Source organism: Chinchilla lanigera, unplaced genomic scaffold, assembly GCF_000276665.1.
Source record: "Chinchilla lanigera isolate Chin_1 unplaced genomic scaffold, ChiLan1.0 scaffold00004, whole genome shotgun sequence".
NCBI lineage: Eukaryota > Metazoa > Chordata > Mammalia > Rodentia > Chinchillidae > Chinchilla > Chinchilla lanigera.
Window position 1 is genome coordinate 34,643,284 of NW_004955405.1, and position 20,960 is coordinate 34,664,243.

General features: G+C 40.8%; 1 protein-coding gene across 2 annotated transcripts in view; it reads left to right on the forward strand.

Annotated features, from left to right (window-relative positions):
• Apaf1 (apoptotic peptidase activating factor 1) overlaps positions 1-20,960 on the forward strand; it is a gene marked incomplete in the record, with an annotated part of 73,837 nt that overhangs the window by 23,504 nt on the left and 29,373 nt on the right. The window contains 6 exon segments of one of the 2 annotated variants that reach the window (XM_013518590.1): positions 1,011-1,124; positions 1,563-1,747; positions 5,209-5,335; positions 6,499-6,624; positions 9,697-9,828; positions 13,407-13,532. In XM_013518590.1, coding sequence (XP_013374044.1) covers positions 1,011-1,124; positions 1,563-1,747; positions 5,209-5,335; positions 6,499-6,624; positions 9,697-9,828; positions 13,407-13,532 — 810 coding nt within the window. 2 annotated transcript variants of the gene reach the window in all.

A 20,960-nucleotide genomic window follows, 5' to 3' on the forward strand; every position in this document is an offset into this window, starting at 1 on the left:
AGTGTCCTCTCCCCAACTGTCAGCACAGGCAGAAGGAATCCTGCTGCAGATTTCTCCAGAGCTTCACCACAGCCTGTACTGTCAGGGGAAGAATGGCTTCCAGTGAGTCTCTGCAGGTATTGTGCAAGGTCTTCCTGGTTTACAGCTTTCAAGCGGCTCTTGTGACCCCAGTCCACTGGACCTCTGGCTCCGTGGGTTTAGTCTGCATTCTCATGTTCTCCGAGTCCTTGTTCAGCAGCTGCTCCTCCGGTGGCTCTGGACCTTTCTGGTTCCCAATGGCAGGAGCAAGAATGGCCCGTTGTATGGCATATATTCCCAGGGGTTGTTCAAAGTTTCAATGATTCACACACTTCCGTGGGTGGGCAACTGCAGTCTGTGCATGGTGGGCCAATTGTGTCACTGTTTCTCTGTGTCATGATAGATCCCAATTGAGCGGCGGCTTGCCTAAGGGCCGGCGCGCAATAGTGTTCGCCGCCTCATGGCTCCCCATGCGCTGGGGGCCCACCCTCCGGGAGCCAGCAGGCAGGAAGTTAGCCAGCCAGAAGGCTGGCGCTCCACACCCGCAGCTCCCTGTGCGCCGGAAGCCCTCCTCCTGATTTATTTTTGATCTTAAATTTGTGTTTCTACTGTACTGAAAATTTGAATTTTTATGTAGTTAAGTATACCTTTTTATTTGTTGGATATTTTGTTATGATGTCTTGCTTACAAAGATTTTCTTTACCTCAGGGTAACAAACATGATTTATCTCTATCTCCTAATATTTTTTAGAGTTTTATATTTTATTTAAAATCTTTATTGGACTAATTTATTTTTGAGTTGAAGGATGAGGCCCATTTTATATTTCTTTGGAACCACTAATATGTTCCTTTTTACTAGTGTCTTTGTCAGCCTGAATCCTAGATACCTGCTAAGTTTCTTCTAGTAGTTTTATAGTAATGGGATGATATTTAAAATTCTTCAATCTTTTAACAGTGTTGCTGATTTTACTTCTTTTTTTTTTTTTTGTAAAGGAACTTTGCACTTTAATGTTTTCCCTGGATTGGATTAAAGCAAAAACAGAACTTGTAGGCCCTGCTCATTTGATTCATGAATTTGTGGAATACAGGCATATATTGGATGAAAAGGTATATATGAGTATGAAAAGTTAATGCTTAAAGATGTCTGATTGTGACCTTTAATTTTAGTTTAATGGTGAGGATGAGCAGAATGGAAGGGTTGAGTAGAAATAATTTCTTTGCTTTCACTTTTGATTATTCTAATTAATTTGCTTCCTATCCTACTGGGACTGTAGGTAGGGTTGAAGTTTGAAAGTTGGGAAGGTAAGGTTTTTGGTGGTTTTAAGAAAAAGCATTAAAAAGTATGTTTGATAATGAGATTTTTACTCTGTGTTTAAAAGTCAGAAGAAAGTCACTATGTGTTTGTTACCTAACAGCTGGCTATTATATTTTAGTTCACATAGAGAATAAGTCATTTAAGTCTTTAAAGTGACAAGATCACAGAAACAGAAAAATGTCAGATCGTGGGCCTGGTTATGTTTCTAAGAGCTTTCAGTTTATTCATAGGATTGCGCAGTCTGTGAGAATTTTCAGGAGTTTTTATCTTTAAATGGACACCTTCTTGGACGACAGCCATTTCCTAATATTGTACAACTGGGGCTCTGTGAACCGGAAACTTCAGAAGTTTATCAGCAAGCAAAGCTGCAGGCCAAGCAGGAGGTCGATAACGGGATGCTTTACCTGGAGTGGATGTAAGTAGGTTAGAAGGGAACCAAAGAGAGTGGAGTGCTAGCTGTGTCATTATTTTTCAGGTAGTGAATCAGTTCACTCCAGGAAGATTTAACTACTTTGAGAAAGGACATAACTTTTAATAAGCATTTTTACTTAGTGAAATGTTCCAGAGAAATAAGCACAGGAGAAAATGATTGTATCTTTCAAGTCCATAGAAATAGGTGCCTTATTAGAAGGCATTTTGACAAGTCCTCTTAAATATTAGTACCACGTGCTTGAGTTTGTTTTTTTTTTTTTTTTCCCCCTCTGGTACCGGGAATTGAACTCACAACCTTGCGCTTGCCAGGCAGGCGCTGCGCCGCTGAGCTAAATCCCCAGCCCCTTGAGTTTGTTTTAGAGTTTATTTTGTTTTGTTTGTTTGTTGGGAACAGGGTGTTGCTCTATAGTCCAGGCTGGCCTGGGACTCAGTGATGGAGCTCAGACTGGGCTTGAACTTCATATCCTGCCTCAGCATTTGTAGTGCTGGGGTTGTAAGTGTGCATCACCATGCTCTGCTTTTGTGAGAATGTAAGTGAGGTGATGGCTGTAAAGCAATTTACACTCTGCCCTGCACATAGCTCTTTTTCTTTCTTTTTTGTTTGTTTTCTGAGACAGGGTCTTATGCTATAGTCCAGGCTAGCCTTGAACTCCCTATGTAGCCCAGGCTGATCTTGAACACACTCCTGCCTCAGCTTCCAAAGTGCTGGAATCACACGTGTGCTTCTGTACCCCTGGTCATTCATACAGCTCTTACTAAATGTCCACTGACTACTGATTCTTTAAAGAAAGTTGTTCCCTTTTACTTTAATCTTACCAGTTAATAAAAAGGAAAGGATAAACTACCACCTTTGTAATACCTTGTATTTATTAATAATCATATGTGCTATTCCATTTAATTTTCACAATGACCTTGTAATATAAATATTAATTGCCTGGGCATAGAGAAATTGACTTGGCTCCTGTGGCATCCGAGTGGAATTTAAACCCCAGGTCTTTTAGCTTTATGTCTGTGCTCCTCATATGCCGTGCTGCTCCCACAGCAATACGAAATATGAGTGGAAATAAAAATATGAGTGGTTTTCTTTTGTTTTTCCCAGTTTTTGGGGGATGGGGTACTGGGGATCGAACTCAGAACCTTGCACTTGCCAAGCAGGTGTTTGTGCCTCTGAGCTATATCCCCAACCCGAGGGTTTTCTTTTTTCATGTATAATTTATGTCTAAATTGAACTCCTGGTTGGTATCCATGATCTATACTGCCTTGGACCTCTTTATAAATAAGTTGGGTTGCCGTAGGTGGTTCCCTTGATTCGGTGGAATTGGGCAAACGTTTAAGTTTCTCTAACTGGCTAAGCACTGTTAGTAGGTGCTGAGGCTTTCTCTGAGGCGTTCCCAATCTCGTTGTGAAGAAAGAAGTTTTTGCAAATAATTACAATATAATGTGATAAGTGCAACAACAGAGGCATGTATAAAATAAGAGAACTGGTAAGTACTTAATTCAGATAAGTGAGGAATTCAGGGAGGTTCCATAAAAGGAGGTGACAAGTGAGAAGATTTTTAACAGTTTTGTTTTAGTTCCAATGTAGTTTAATTTTTTATTGGTTTTATTTTACACATTTCCTCGTTTCAAAAAATTCAATATAAAATGAAAAGTCAGAGACTTTCTATCTTTCTACTACCTTTGTACTTACAAAAGTTAGCCATTCTTTAACATCTTCCTTGAAAGTGGAGGTTTCACTTCCACTAGGGAAAGTGAAGGTTTTACTGTCACTAAGTGAAGCAGCCCTCCTCACTTACTGAAACTAGATTTGTCAGTGTTGTAGAATGTGTGCTCCTTGTTTACTTGAACCATTTGTCACCTTTTATTGTGGTTATTTGTTTTTCTCTTGTAATCGTTATATTCTTTGGTTTAGAATAGTCTGGAAGTTAAAAGAAGAGTGGCTCTACACTGCCTGGGCTTGAATTCCAGCTCTGCCAGGGATTACTTGTATATCATTAGGGGAAAGTTGTTCAGCTTTCTCACCTGGTGCCCTACTCCACAGCACTGTTGCGAAGATTGAAAGACTGGGTGTGTGTATATAGACACACATGGTGCTGAGAACAGTGCCTAATTCATAGAAAGTGCTTAATACCTATCACTGTTGTTAAAAATAGCATCGTTGGCCCACTCAAGGGGGCCCAAAGGAGATTTTCATGTGTGAGGTTCTCATGTTAAAGAGTGCACTTGTGCATTAGTAACAACAGCAGGCAGCACGGAGCAGAGCAGAGTGCAAGAACCACCTGCATCTTTATTGTATAATTCTTATGCAGGCTGTTATCACTTATTTACATTCTTATGTAGTACTGTAACCAGTGCATGCATATTTACCTGTGATGAGTCATGGTAACATAACTGTATCCCACTGTGCGCTTGTGCTGGACAGTGGGGAAACGTACTGAGGTGTCCTTAGATGCTTCTGAGCTTTGAAGCAGTCTCAGTGGTTCCCCACAAGTGTTAAGCATTTGGTCTGGCCCATATGCTTGGTATGCAGTAGAAATTTCTGGAAGATAAATCACCTGTTTTAGTTAGTGGCTAAAATGGAATCTTAGTATTGGTTTGGTGTGGGAGACCAGTTAAGGAGAATTGAGGTCTACTTAGCCTCCTGTGTGAGCACAAAGGCGAAAGGGAGCAGGTTGTGATTCTTTGGTGACGTGCAGGGATGATGGCAAATTGCTGGTTCTAGGGAAGGTTAATACAGCTGAGATCAGGCTGTTTACCAGGGCGTGCACTAATGGATAGCGCGAGGCAGATGAATCTTGTGTTACTTCAATTGCTTGTACCCGTGTTTGAGTGAGTAAAAGCAGGGTGAACCAGACACTCAGGGCTCCTCTGCTCAGTAGAGGCAAGAGACTGCTGGCTGCCCATGCGCTAAACTGACTGTGTGTCTCTTTGTCATTCATCCTTGTTTGCCCCCAGGTCAGAGTGACAAACTAACAGGACTAGGTCCCTACAGGTGACACCTGGATGGGGAAAACCGGAGTGGGCTGGCTCCCCATGGGATGGTGCCTGGGAAAGGGACCTGGGACTGGTGCATAGTCTAGTTTTGGTTCCTTTATAAATTGTTGAGTTTATCATTTCTAGTTTTTGCTGTAGAAATTCTACAGGTTTTGCATCAGCTGCATTTCAGCCTGTGACATTCCTTCCTAGTCAGCCATTCATAGCTGTATTTTTCACTTGTGGATATTAGTAATATAAAAATTTTGTATTTGGGGGAATATACCCATGTTAAAAGGTAGGTTGGGGGCCAGGGATATAACTCAGCGGTACAAGTGCCTGCCTGGCAAGCGTGAGGGTCCTGAGTTCGAGTCCTGGTTCAAAAAAAGAAAAGGTAGTTTGTTACTGCAAGAAAGTAGTTACTTTTACCCTCACTTACTGGATCTCTGTTCATTTTTTCCTTGTATTTAGAAACAAAAAAACCATCAAGAATCTCTCTCGCTTGGTTGTCCGCCCCCATACAGATGCTGTTTACCATGCGTGCTTTTCTGAGGATGGCCAGAGAATAGCTTCTTGTGGAGCTGATAAAACCTTACAGGTAAAATAATTCTATTGAGAAAAATTCAGAGATTTTTACCCAGTCTTGTGTAGATTAGAATATGTTCAATTCCAAGATTGAAGAACATTGCATGTTAGAAATAGAGAAATCTGAATCTTTTGAACACTTTATGACAGCTTTCTCTGGAGATTTTAAAGGTACATGTTTCATATTCTGGACTCACTGGATGATAAAGAGCCTTTCTCCTGCCAGTCGGTTACCCGCTGTCCATTTGCCAGCGGGTGGTAAGGAAATCATTGTTGAAAGAGAGGTCCTCATAGCACGGTGGATAGGCCTGTGATGGAAAAATGGTGGTTAAATAAAATAATTTATCAAAGACTTAGATATATATATCTGACTGTAAATAAGAATTGAACAAGATTATTTCCAAAGATGCTTTAAGTAACTTCTTCTAAGTTCTTCTTTGCTTTCAGAAAACCAATGAGTGCTTTTTTTGCTTTACATTGTTGTGTTATTTTTTCCTTTGCAGTACTGAAGACTGAGCCCAGGGCCTTGTGTGCACAAGGCCAGCACTTTACCAGATCCCTAGCTCTTACAACATTTTTTAAAATTTTGAGACAGGGTCTTATTAAATTGCTAAGTTGCCTAGACTGGGCTTGAAGTTGGGTCTTTCTGCTTCAACCTCCCGTCTCAACCTTCTTTTTTTTAAAAATTATTTTGAGGAGACTCTTACTTGCCAAGTCTGGCCTGAAGCTTCCCATCCTCCTGCTTGAACCTTTCCAGTAGCTGGAATTACAGGCATGTGCTGCATGCCTTACTTCTCTGGGACCTGATTATGAATTTGAGTGATTTCAGCTTTGGACAGAAGCCTCAGAAAGAGAGCACATTGAATGAAATGGTTTTTAGTTGGTTATTAGGAATTTGCCAACATAGTCTCAATAAGCTGAAGCTGTATTCACTGGTATGCACTGCTATTTACTCCTTTAATAAAGGATAGCTCTCTGTGCTATGAATTATCAATTATGGTAGAAGTTCTAATTTTTGGAGTGATTTTGCTAAGGTGCATTTCCATTTACCAAAATAAAAACTATTAATATCTTCTATCTTTTATTTTTTAAGATACTTTGAAGAAAGACTTTTATTTAGTTATAACTCTCAGTTAAGTGGTTTATAGGAAAAAGATTTTATTGTTGCTTATGCAGGTGTTCAAAGCTGAAACAGGAGAGAAACTTCTAGAAATCAATGCTCATGAAGACGAAGTGCTTTGTTGTGCATTCTCCACAGATGATAGATTTATAGCAACCTGCTCGGTGGATAAAAAAGTGAAGGTAGGAAAGTATTTTCCTCTTGAGTGGTATTTTCCCTATCAGAGACCATAGTAAGTAGGATTAAAGGACCCATGCTTGTGCACTTGCAAACTTGATGCATTGTAAATTAACACTGTCTAAAAATGCTTTGTTTTTAAGCACCAGCAAAAATGTTCAGGTTGATCAGCCTGAGGTATTTACCAGGCAGTGGGGAAAAGTAATTACAAATTAAGGAACATGCCTTCTGCTAGCAGATGGGTCGGTGGGTTAAATATCAGTTGACCTCTCTGTGTGCATTATGATTGCAAGCAGTGCTTGCACAGAGTTACTGTCTGTGAGCAGACACCGGCTGTAAAATACATCATTTGTGAAATGTAACCCAAGTTTTTTAACCTTTGTGAACTGGTTTATGTATTCAGTGCAAAAGCAGATGGATAAGCAAACTAATAGGTTACTAGCCTAAAAAGTAAACAGGGAAAAATGAAGAAGGTAATTTTTATCTTTGTTACTTATTTTTTCTTTTTTCTTTTTTTCTTTTTTTTTTTTTTTTTTGGTTTTTCTCTGGTACCAGGAACCGAACTCACGACCTTGCGCTTGCCAGGCAGGTGCTTTGCCGCTGAGCTAAATCCCCAGCCCACTTATTTTTTCTTGATCTTAAATTTAGCTTTTAGCTGGAGTGTTTATGGAATTAAAGGAAAGCTACTGTGGAATTTTTTTTATTTTAAAAAATAAAAACGAAAACATATTAACAAACACATAACATTTACAAAATAACCCAAGAACAATACAAGCAATACTGAAATTTTGACAAGGTGATAGGAAATTAACAATGGTTGTTGTATTACATATTGATTTCTTCAAAGTGGTTGCTTAGGAAAACAAGTAATAGGCACGTAAGATTGATCACATAATTATTCAGTAACTGTTCCTTTCAATAAAGCAATAGAAGGCAGTAGTACAACTGTGTTAGCTATCCTGTATTACATATAAACATAATTTTCCCCTTCTTTCTTTCCTCTTTTCCCTCATCCCAGTTCCTCTTTACTTTTGAGCATTTTCCTTTCGTTTCACAATGTCTATCATATCTCCTATTTTTATTCACTCTTTCAGGTTCTTACACTAGTGAGACAATATGTTGTTTACACATGTGGGTCTGATTTATTTCACTTATGAGTATGGTCTCCAGTTTTGACTGTTTACCTATAAAAGCCTTGAGTTTATCTTTCTTTATAGCTGAGTAATACTCTGTTACATAAAAATACCACAACTTTTTTATCCGTTTCTCAGTGGATGGACATTTGGGTTGCTTCCACAATTTCGCTATTACAAATTGTGCTGCTGTGAACATGGGTGCACATATGTTGCTGTGATATGTTTTCAGTTCTTCTGGGAAAATACCCAGAAGGGGATTAGCTGAGTTGAATGGGACCTCTAGACCTAGTTTGCTGAGGAATCTCCGAACTGATTTCCACAGTGGTTTCACCAGTCTGCATTCCCACCAGCAGTGGAGAAGGGTTCCTATTTCTCCACAGCCTTGCCAGCATTTGTTATTGGTTGGTTTCTTAATGATAGTCATTCTTACTGGGGTGAGATGAAATCTCAGTGTTGTTTTAATTTACGTATCTTGAATGACTAATGATGTTGAATATTTTCTTGTGTATTTATTTGTCATTTGTATTTCTTTATCTGAGAAATATGTATTCATCTCAGATGCCCATTTTAGGATTGGGTCTTTGAATTTGGGAGGGCTGATGTTTTTAAATTCTGTATATGTTCTAGATAGAAGTCCTTTTTCTGAGGGACAGTCAGCTAAAATTTTTTCTCAGTTTGTGGGTTTTCTATGTACTCTGCTGGTGATTTCTTTAGATGTACAAAAGCTTTTCAGTAAGATGAGATCCCAGTTAATGTAGAATTTAAGAAAAACTGAGGACTTAAGGTCTGTTTTATCACTGATAATTAAGACAAGACCTCACGTCAGGCTTTTTTCAGAGGAGTTGTGGAATACTGAGTCTGGCCAAGCGGAATGGGCAAGAAAGTTGGCTTAGGAGATTTCCTGGAGTTGCCACACTGGAAGAGGAACAGGGAAGTCCACATAAAGCCGAGACGTGGCCAGAACTTACTTTTTGAGAGTAACTTGGGGGCTTTATAGCCAACAGGTAATTTACTCCATAGCTTCTACTGAGTCTGACTTGGAGTTGGCTACACTGGGCAGTTCTAAAGTCAAGAGCACATGGAGAAAAAGGAAGTAAGGCTGAGTGTTGATTTTCTCAGAACTCAAAGTATAAAATAAGAGACAGAAATATTCATTACAGAGCTTCAAAATGAGAGAAACTCTTTGGATCTCTAGGGATTCTAATAAGTGCTCAGGAAAGATACGGGGGATCCCCAGGCAGGGAACATGAGCACCTCTGAGGAGTGGAAGTCCTGCTGAAGATTCTTTAGGTAATCTGTTTCTTTTGTTTGTTGTCATATAGAACAGAGACAGCTTAGTTGTCTTACTTAGTAACTGAATGGTTACTTTTTACTGTAACTGACTTTACACTGCATACTTCCTTATATTTATTTTCACTGAGCAATCTGTCTTCATTATTGTTACCATCACTGTTATCACTGTTGTTAGCGGTGTGTGGATAAAGCCCAGGGCCTCCTGTGTGCTCGACAAGTGCTGCCACACTCCCGGGCCTTTGTATTTACTTACATGGAGTCTCCACTAACAACGCTGTTATCTCTTTGATGTGTGGAGTTGGGTAGGACGGGTATAAGGTCCATTTTGCAGCAGAGGGAAGTGGGATGCAGGTACGGCCAGGAATTGATGGGGACACACAAATCGTAAGTGGTAGAGCCAGGTTTTAGACATAGTCTCTCATGTTGTCTCCTTTTCAGCACTTCGCTGCGGCTGTCATCCAGGTGACTGTGGGAATCTTCCCTTTTCACAGGATTCCCTTCATGCTATAGACAGACTCGTGTAGGCTTACAAGTAGGTTTTTGAAAAGCTCTTAGGCAAAATGTCACCATATCCTAGAGAAAGAGGGGTGTTCATTCGCATCATGACTGAAACAGTGGATGTTTGTGATTTTGTCCTGTTTACTCTAGATTTGGAATTCCGTGACTGGGGAACTTGTACATACCTATGATGAGCACTCGGAGCAAGTGAACTGCTGCTGTTTCACCAACAACAGTCAAAACCTTCTCTTAGCCACTGCATCAAATGACTCTTTCCTCAAAGTAAGCGTGGGTATTGAGAATTATGTAGACACAAGGATATATCAGAACATCTCCTTGGATTTTCTCGTGTATTATTAGGGCTTTTATTTTATTTTTTTTCTGCAGTGATGGAAACTTCCGTATTAACTTAATTTTTATTTATTTATTTAGCGGTTCCGGGGATCGAACTCACGACCTTGTGCTTGACAGGCAGGTGCTTATACCACTGAGCTATGTCCCCAGCCCCCCATATTAAGTACCCCTTCCCCCAGAAGAAGGATACTATTAGCTTACATAACTGAAAAGTCTAGCAGTGACGTGAATCTGAACTCAGGCGACGCTTGATTCCAGGTGGTTAACCTTAGTTCTCAGGGTCCAGCTCCCTCTCCATCCCCAGGCTCTGTCTTCCTCTTTATGGTTCCTTATGCAGCCTCTGTGTGGCAGGTAATACAGCCAGCTCGGCTTCTCGGCTCCAGGATTATTTATTTGAATCTTGCCGCTTCTAGTCACAGAGGGAGAGAAGCTTACCCTGCCCCAGATCTCATACATCTGATTTTATTTTCTTTTTTATGGTTTTTAAAGTTTAGTGAAGACTGAACCTAGGGCCTTGGGTACAGTGACTGAGCTAATCCCCAATCCCATCCATACATCTGTTGTAGACCAGACTCCTGTTCACTCTCTGCTTCGTGCTCATTGCTGTGACCCCAGTGACTAGTAGAATAGAATCCTCGACTTGTCAAAGGTCACAGGTTTAGCCATATAAGCGTGGGACAAGTGAGGTGGGGCCAGCTGTATGTGAATCAGAACTAGAACTTAATTGAAAAGAAACATTGTTAGAGAAAGGAGGGAAGGTGCTGCTAGACAAACAGAAGACAACAAACTAAACCAAAAATCTTCGTTCTCTGTATATTTGCTAATGATTGTAATCATGAGTTACAAAAAGGTGTATCTTTTTTCCCTGTAAGTGATGAAGATAGCTAGATTAAATTCTGGAAAGATTAGTTAAGTTCTTTTTTTCTTCTTTTTGGCTTGATCTCTACGTCTTCCTCAGTGTCAACCATCTTTGCAAGGTGAACTCATAGTTCTGGGGAGGGGTAGGTAAATAATTTCAGGGTGTAGACCCCATAGACTCTGTATTTTGACATTTCCACAGATTATTTCAAGGTTTTAGGAAAATATTGACATATTTACTGACAACTGCCCTCCCTCTTTTTAGGTTTTTGTTTTTTGGTGCTTGGAATTGAACTCAGGACCTTGTACTTGCCAGGCAGACTCTTGTACCACTGCGCTATATCCTCGGCCCTCCCCTCTTTTTAGGAAGCCAAACCTTTGTTTATTTTTCTCCAAAAGAAAAAGACATAGGATCTCGGTGTTTAAAATATATGAAGCCTGTTACTGTGGTTAAAGTAGGGGCTGGGCCTACATTCCGTACTCTTAGTCCTTCTCTCCTCCTCCTCCTCCTTTGCAGACAGGGTAATGGGCTCCCCAGGGCCCTGCAATTCCTAATTTAAAACAGTGTATTGGACCAAAATTGCAGATTAATTGTAGTAACATAAAACTATTTCACAGCTATAGCTCACTTTTACTTAGGAAAGCTTTACCGTATTTGAATAAAGCCACCTGTAAAAGGAGAAGTCGGGGCTGGGGGTTTAGCTCAGTGGCACAGTGCCTGCCTGGCAAGCGTAAGGTCGTGAGTTTGATTCCCAGTACCGGAAAAAAAAAACCCAAAAACCAAAAAATAAAAAAATAAATAAAAAGGAGAAGTCTTATTACTTGTGACTACTGTATGTGTGTGTGTGTGTGTGTGTGTGTGGTACTGAGAATTGAACTGAGGGCACTGAGCTACTCTGAGCTCCCTTTTTGTTTTTATTTTTATATTTATCTATTTATATTTTTATTTTGAGACATGGTCTTAATAAATTGCCCCATCTAGGCTTAAACCTGTGATCCTCCTGCCTCAGCTTCCCAAAGTTCTAGGATTATAAGCGTGTGCCACCACATCCAGCCTATGTCTACTTTTTGATGTTACTTTTTAACATGTTGAAGATTGAAAAGGTTTCTGTTACCTCCTCTTAAATATAGATTGAAAACCTCTACCATGTGGGAGGGGGTTTTGGTTAATAAACAATTTTAATTAAAGGCAAGTTTTATTTTAAATTCTGTTATACCATGCGTACATCATGATAGACTATTAAAATGCACTTGTTTTGATTTCTTGAGCTGAGAATACAGCGAAAAATATGTAAATCTGAAGCTCCCTCTATGTAACTTGCCTTATCTGAAGAATTGCTTTTATTTTTTTTAGACAGGGTCTAAAAGGCCAGTTCAGGCTGGCCTTAATTCACTACGTAGCCCTTGCTGCAATCCTGCCTCAACGTTGCTAGTACTGGAATTACAGGCATGGGCTACCATGCTGGCTTTTAAGAATTACATTTAGTGGGACTAGGCTCAAGGAGCCAAGGATGGAGATGGACATGAGGAATAGGGTTTATCTCACTTACTGATCATTTCAAAAGAATTTCTTCCAAGATCAACTTTTGGTGATATGTGACTTCTTCCCCTGGGTTTATGTAATTAGTGCAAATCACCAGAGACTGTAGCCCTTGTTATGTACATTGTTTAATATTTGCAAATATACTCAAGGGACAGAATACAATAATGAGCCCCTGTGGTAGCCATCATCTAGTCCAACAAATTACATATGAAGTCAGATATTTCCAGTCCTCTTTTATCACTCCTTCCCTCTTTTTGGGCTAGCGTATTTTGTAGCAACTGCTCCACCCAGAATACTGTAGTATGCTTCTTGGAGCTCTTAAATGTGTCATGCCATGACCACATCTAACAATAAACTGTAGTTTTGTTAGATACCTGGTCTATCTCTGCTTTCCCCAGTAGTCTCAAAACATGTCTTTCTAACAGGTTTATTTGGATCAGAATCCCAAAAACGTGGCACTTGGTCGTTTTATCTCTTAAATCTCTTTTATTCTGTCAAACTTCCCCTTTCTTTTTCTTTTTCTTTCTTTGTGGTACTGAGATTGAATCCAAGACTCTGCTTGAGTCTCCCCTTTCTGGAGACAGGTTGTCCCTAAATTGCTAAATTGCCCAGGCTGGGCTTGCACTTGTGGCCCTCCTGTCTCCACCTCTTACAAGAAGGATTGTTGTGAATTCGAGACTAGCCTGGGCTATAAAGTGAGCTCAAGGTCAGCCTGAACTGCATAGTGAGACCCTGTCTCAGAAGACAAAGAAAATAAATCAGGACAGTTTATATTGCATATTACTTCTAGCTTTTTGTAGTTGAGTAACATAATAAGGATTCTCAATTACTCAGTTAAAATAATTAGTAATTGTTTAGTTATTTAGGGATCAGAGTAAAAGCTTCTTTAAGTCCCTCTGTAGATTTAGATGTTGATCTAAAGTCAGCCTTATTAATCACAAGTTTATCTTTGTATTTGACACCTTTGTGTTACTTTGAATTGAACATTGTTCTTTAGCCTAAAGATCTTAATTGGAAGAGGAGGAAGAGGCTGATACGGTTTTTTACTTTTCCTTACTTAGTATCAGTGTTTTTTTTAATGTATCCTTTTATCTTTCTTAAATAGCTGTGGGACTTGAATCAAAAACAGTGTCGAAATACCTTGTTTGGACACACAAATTCAGTTACTCACTGCAAATTTTCCCCAGATGATGAGCTTTTGGCTAGTTGTTCAGCTGATGGAACATTAAAGGTAAGCTTTTGTACATTATTAAAATGGACTATAATTTTAGGGGAAGTCTTATGATTTAGTTATGGAAATCTGTTTGTTTGTTAGTTGTTTTTGTCACTGTGACAGAATACCTGAGAGAAATAGCTTATAAGAAAAAAGGTTGTTTTGGCTCATAGTTCCAGAGGTTTCTGTTTATGGTTGCTTGGCCTCGTCACTTTTGTCCTGTGGTGAGGCTGGGGGTGTATGGGTATGGCAGAGTAAATCTGCCCACCTCGTGGTTGTGAGGAAGCAAAGGGACAGGAGAGGGCCAGGATCCCCGCACCCCCCAGGGTGCACACCCAGTGACCTCGCTTCCTTCTTCTAGGCCCTGCTTCAGGAAGCTTGCACCATCTCCTAATGGTGCCACAGGTGGGGACCAAGCTTCAAGATATGGCCTTTGGGGATAGTCAGGATCCAAACCATAGTACTGTTTTTTCTACAGAAAGAGCTGCTGCTTCAACTCCTAGTAGCAGGTTCAGTGTAATCATAATTGCTCCTCCCAGTGATTGTTTGTGAATGGTTTACAATCTAATGTTTAAAATTCATGCAATTCGAATTCTTTAGTTTTATGCATGTATTCTTCAAGTATTTAAGATCTATAAGGTAAGGTTTGTAAAGGACTGTTTCACTTCTCATTTATTCTGCCTTTTTTTGATTGTTTTTCTGTTTTTGAAAAACCGTATGGAGGGATAACTCAAGACTTACGGAACAAAGCTTACGTGGTCTCTTGAAATTTATGTTCCTGAGAAAACCTAAATCCTTCTTCTTTAAATCCCCACCTCACTTCTGAAATAAAATCCAAATTTTACTTTCTTATTCTTGCCTCTGCTGCCCCTTTTGTCCCTTCCTTCCCCTTCCTGAGAACTTTCTGTAAGCATTTTTTGGGAAGTATTCTCATACAATACCTGTCTGTGTGGTTCTGAACACATAGCTTTGCCTATGTCAATCCGTTAATCTATAGATACAAACTGGTTTGTCTTTGTTTTCCATGTGTAAATATGTATGCTGCACAGCTGAGTCATTTTCTTGTGTTCTTTAATAAGATTGACCGTAGGTTGATGATCTTCAGGGACCATATCATCTTTCTGTTGAGTGTCTGCTGAAGTTCACAGTACAGAACTGTACGCAAGACACAAACCAGTAACCTTGACATGTACACTACTTCTAGAGAAATACTTAAACTCTCCTAGCTTGTTAGAATCTCTTTAGATGAAGATTTGTTAATTTTTCTAGGTAACTCCTTAGCAAAATAAACTCTCTTGATGCTACTGTGATTGAGTCTTTGATCTCTCTTTGCTGACTGCAGATAATTCATTTTTTTTGTATAAATTACTCCAGGGCACCTAGAAACCCTTTCAGAGTAGAATCACTAGCTAATGGTGAATTTGGGGAGCATTCTTAGGTAGAATATTCAGGTGAATGAATTTTAGCATCTTTGATTTGGTACCTACAAATATCAAATATCCTTCTTTTCCTTTAGGATGGCCTATGTTATTGGAGGTGTCTGCATTACTTTTCTCATTGCTGAGACAAAGTTCCGGGCACCAAAGTTAAAAGAGGAAAGTTCTGTTTGGCTCACAGTTCGTAGGGGTTTCAGTCCATAGTTGGCTGGCTGCAGGGCGGGGTGGTGTGCCAAAAGCGATTGTAAGGGGAGACAGTGCGTGGCAGCAGAAGGTAGCAAAGCAGTGAAGTAGCAAGCAGCAAGCCACCCTCTTTCTGTGCTCCATATTCTTCCATCCAGGCTCCCGCACAATCAGGGTGGGGCACCCTTAATCCTGCCCAGAATTTTGCCAAACCAGTGGCTAATTTAGTAGTCGCACAGCCTTGATCCCAGCGTCACACTCTAGGTCCAGCCACCTCTAAAAAGCCCCACGGATGACCACAAGAGGCTTCGGGGGACATGTAGACATAAACCATGACAGGAGGTTTTTCAGAATATTCTTGGGTGGCCTAAGGCAGCTTTCTTTTGAGAGAGTCTTTCTATCCTGTCATGCTTTATTTCTTAGTTTTTCGCTGTGTGAATGAATGGCTTCAGAAGAAGGCATTCTATACATCAGGGCAAGCTCTCTTTCCATCAACCTCCATTGAAAATTCCACATCCTCCAACTGTGCCCAGCCTGCGTCCACTGTTTTTCTTTTATTGGCCTTCCTCTTTTGAGTGAGGAGGTTTAGTTAGGGCCGTATATAAAATACATAATATACTGAGTGTGTATAAGTAACAAAACTTCTTTTTTTGTATTTTTTTATTATAAGAGTACACAAAAGAGGACAAAGAAGGGGGGACATAGGTTGGACACATCATTTCATTATTATTAGTTGTGGAATGTTCAAGAAGATTTTATTATTCCACGGGGTTTTTTTTTGTATCGGGAATCGAACTCAGGACCTTGCGTTTGCCAGGCAGGTGCTTATGCCACTGAGCTATATCCCCAGCCCAAGAATATTTTAAAATGAAGCCATTCATTTGTTCCAGAGAAGTAAGCTGAACAGACTTACGGTCTGTTCATCCCTGGTTTTGCTGTTTCCCACTGTAATGCCTATTCTAGTCCTTTCTTGCTGGTCTTAGATGCCTGCCCTTGTATTCTGTGATGATAACCTTACCTCATAGCAATTCAAAGGGTTAAAACCACCTGCTAAAAGCTTGCTACCTGGGCCCCCCCGCAAAGTGAGCCTCCCATAAAAACTCCCATATTTTTTCTTATGCCAGTACTGAGAGAAATTCCTGTTACGTGCCCCCATGGTACCTTGCTTCAGTAGTTATTCATCTCTTACGTTACTTATTTGATTTTTCTTCTTCCTTTAGATATTTTCCCATAGCCTGTAAATATTCTTAGGCCTTCCAGAAGCTTATAATATCAAAATGTGAAAAACCTTTGCTTCTTCCTTGGATTGTCTTTTAAAATAGTCATTATCTTTTTCTCTTTGCCTTTCTGACTACACTTGAGCCACCTGTGTTAGTTTTCTGTGACTGCAACAAATACTTGCTCTTGGGCCTGTGGTGAGGCACAGGTGTGGGGCAGAGCAGAACCACTCATCTCTAGGCAGGAGTAAAGGAGAGAGGAGAAGACCAGGATTTCACAAGTCTTTTGGGTGCATTATCTCCCTTCCCTCCCATGACCTGAAGCCTTCCCATGAGGTCCCACCTCCAAAAGGCTCCCCAACCTTGTAATTCAACCATAGGTGGGGGACAAACCTGTAATGTACGGGCCTTCAGACATTCCAGGTCCGAGCTGGAGCGCTGCCTGTGTTTCCCTCCATTCCCTGACCACCTGCTCGTTGCCTAACCCATTTTCAGTCTCCTCCCATCCTCCCTGTGTAAGACTGTGCAGGGGAGACTGTGAAGTCCACTCTATCCGTCATCTCCATTTTTCTGTCGTGAAGTCCAGTGTATGTGGATTAGTGTGAAATCTGGTCGTTTTCTTTAATCTCAGTCTTTTTGTTGTACTGTATTATCAGCGTTTAACCTTCCATCACTCCTTTTTAAAAACTCCTTATTTGAATAAAACGTCAGCGGTGTAACCCTTCTCCTTTCATCTCTGGACCACTTCCTCAGTTCTGTTCCCTGCCCTTTAAAATGTGGCTGTTCCTTCAAACTTAGCTGTGGCTCCCACGCTTTCTACCTCTTTTCTGTCCTTCACTCCAGCCTCACGGCCTCAGCTCTCCCGGCTTCTGAGCGACTTTCCGCCCTTTCATCTCCAGCCTTGTTTCTCTGGGGCGCCCTGTTCTGCGTCCCTAACAGCTTGTTAGCTGTCGTCGCTTTAATGTCCCACGGTGCCTCGGAGTTACTGTGCTCTAAGTCCAGCTGGTTACTTTCTCCCCAAATGTGCCCACGTTTGTGGCTCCAGTATGGTTCATGATTTTGATTAAAACAGTGTTCAGGATTTAAAATAAAAGTTGTGACCAGTTAATTCAACCACGTAGTATGTTTTTTCCCTTTACCTTGAATTTAAACTTTTTTTCCTCTTCTCTTTGTCCATTTGCTCTACTTTCTTGAAGATTTCATTAGCTTTATTTTCTAGTCCTTCTTTTGAGGTTTTTTTTTTGTGTGTATGTGAGCCAGGGTCTTTCTTGTAGTCCAAGCTGGCCTTGAACTCACTGGGTAGCCCATGATCGCCTCAGTCTATTGCCTTTTTAACTCCTGCTATCATATTTTTAGGTACCCATTTTTATGATGTTTCTTTTTTTAGTTTATATATTTCTTTTTAATTAGATTTTATTAATGATCACATTCATCCTAGAGAACTTGTACCTTACATGGTATAACTTGTTTCTTCCCGTTCCCCTCCCCTCCCGGCGGCCCCTGCCCCTTCTGCATTACAAAACTTTGTTTGCATGTTTTCCTTCTTTCTCCAGTTTCTTTTTGTATGTAATTGTGTTCTTGATTCGTGAATGTAGTTTTAAAAATCTTCTTGCAAGTATTAATAACAGCTTTTTAAAAAGTCTTCACGTTGATATATGGCTGCTATTTTTCTGTTTGTTGCTTTTGTTACAGTTTAGAGGTACATCCTAGCTCCAGTATCTCTGCTCTCTGCTTCTGTTTAAGATTGTGGCGCTAAGGAGTTGATTGGGAATTACGGTTTCCCTGTGGGCATAGCTGGCTTTCGTGTTTGATGGTGAGCTCCTGACGTTAGTCTTTACGCCTTGTCTAATGTAATTTTCTGGCTCCTCCTACTTGTAGGGATACATGTCAGCGGTATCTAGGGTTCTCACCATTTGAAACACAAGCTTTCTCTTAATTTCCCTGTTTTCAGTATTCTCGCTCTGCGCCCAGTTGTGCCGAGTGTGAAATAGCCCTGAGATCTTAGCACAGAGTCTGGAGGGGATCTCATGGCTGTTAGTGTCCTCGCAAGTTAGCTCTGCCTTTCCCGGCGGTTCCAGGGCAGCACTTGCTGAACCTTCTAGATTTGTGGCCTGAGCTGTGCTACTTGGTTTTTAAAATTAATTAATTAATTAATTAAATTTTTATTTTTTGTCTTATTGAGACAGGGTCTCCCTATTCAGTTCAGGCTGGCCTTGAGCTCACTTTGTAGGCCAGGATGGCCTCGAACTCACAACGATCCTCCTGCCTCAGCCTCCTGAGTGCTGGGATTACAGGCATGCGCCACCACGCCCAGCGCTACTTGGTTTTAGAAGTCTCCTCGTCACTTTTCTTTTTGCTTTGTAGCCTTCACAGTTTTGCTTCTGTAATCTTTTCTACCATTCTCCCCTACCTTGGAGGTGAGGCCTAGAGAGAAAAATTCCCTTATAGTTGCTTTACCTGAGTTTCAGGAGGGCCCGGTGATGAATATATGTGTTCTTTGTGCACTTTTAACCTGAAGGTTATTTCTGTCAGTACTACTGTTGTCTACTTACTTGTGCTTGAAACTTGAATGAAATCTGGTTTTTTTTTTTCATTAAAAATGTATCTGTTGATCATTTATTATTTACTGTGTGCCAGATACTATACTAGACATATGAGTTGTAAATACTGAACAAAACATTAAAAAGTACACTTGCTGGCCTGACATTATTCAGAATCAGCTTGGGGACAAAGGTAAATGAACAGGTGAACCATGAAGATGGTAAAATTATAGAGAGGGTAGTTTTTGTTGTTTTGCTTTGCTTGTGTGTGTGTGTGTGTGTGTGTGTGTGTGTGTGTGGTGCTGCTGGGGACTGAACCTTGGGAGTGCTGCACTGCGTTCCCAGTCCTTTTTATCTTTTTATTTATTTTGAGTCAGGGACTCACTGAATTATCTGGGCTGCTCTCAAAGCTGCCATCCTTCTCCCTCTCATTGGAACGGTGGTACACATCACCGTGCCCATCTATCTAGAGTGTGTCGTCAGGGCAGAGGACTTTGTTGGCTAAGGTTCAGCTTCTGATGCTGTGACCAGGTTGAGCTTGCTCACCTTTTTCGTTGTGTTTGCCTTCCCATTTTGCATTCTGGCTTGTGCTTAGTAGAGTGGTGGTGGGCCTGTGGCACGTGTGCTGCTGTTGGCTGTTTGTTATCATTGAAAGCTCTAAAAGGTTCACAATCACTACTTAGTGTTAAGTCCTGGAGCATTCCACCTGCTTTTAGATGCTGACTTTCTATCTAGAGGTACCATAAGGTAGGCTAATCATCAAGGAGTAGAGGAGGTAGTGACCTCCTGCAGGGTTCCTCAAGCTTAGAGCTTGACTACAGCATTCTTTTGTCTGTTTTATGAGACAGGATCTCCCTATGTAATTTAGACTGGCCTTGAATTTAATATATAGCCCAGGCTGTCCTCAAACTCAAGACAGTCCTGCCTCTGCCTCCCGAGTGCTGCAGTTAGAGTTGTGTACCACTATGCCTGGTGAATGTAGCATTCTTGTTGGGCTGTCTTTTCCTCTCCAGTGACTGTCTGACATTTCTTGTGTTAGAGTCACTTAAGTGTTTGTCTTGCCTCTCTTGCTGGCCTGTGAGCTTCTTGAGGGTAATATGTAAATCTGGTTCATCTTACAAGTGTGAAGTGACTAGCGTAGTCTTTCATAAATGTGTAAACGGGGCTGGGGATATAGCTTAGCGGCACAAGCACCTGCCTAGCAAGTGCAAGGTCCTGAGTTTGATTCCCGGTACCAAAAAACCAAAATAACACAAAAAACCATAAATGTGTGAACAATGTAAACTGCAACTGATTCCCTTCAAATCAGTCCAAGTCTGCATTTGTCAGGGGCAGGTTTTGATCGCTGTGTTTTCCTGCGTGAGTGCCAGCAACAGCAGGGGACAGGCATTGCCACATGCCCAGGGAGACTTCTTGTGTTTGGTGGTGGCTTCCCCACAGTGCCAATAAGCCAGTGTCGCCTGCTGATTTGCTCGGACACAGTGACATATACCAAGCAGAGGTCCTGCAAAATGATGTTAGATAACAGCATTTCAAGGTCAAAGTCTTCTAAGGTTTTACCGTCTGAAAGGATGGCAACAGTAAAATTACCTTCTGCCCTAAGTGGTTCTAAAATTTTCTAAGCTTTTTGTAGGATATCATGTAGGTAAGCATGTGGTTTTCTTGGGGGTGGGGTGGGCTTTGATGGTAAATTGTTTCAAAATGTGAGTTTTTCTTAAAAAATTGTCACTGAATACACACAAGGGCTCAGGGTCCATGGGGGCCCTGGACACAGAGCACTGAGAACGATACGCTGGCCTTAATTTATCTGGTCCCTGCATGTGTGGGATTTCACCTCCGGGTGGATAGGAGCCAAAGCCACGCTCAGGAGCAGATGTGGTTCAGGCAGGTATAATGAAATCGGATCATGTTATTTTCCTCTTTCTTTCATCTATCCAGGCAGTTGCTTTGTTTTTCCTATAAATAGGGAAACAGAGTGTGACTTCTCATGTGTTCTGGCTGATGTGACTGAAGCTCTGGCACTTACTTTTTTTTCTCTTTAGTGTTAGGAAAGGCTAACTGTTTTAGTCC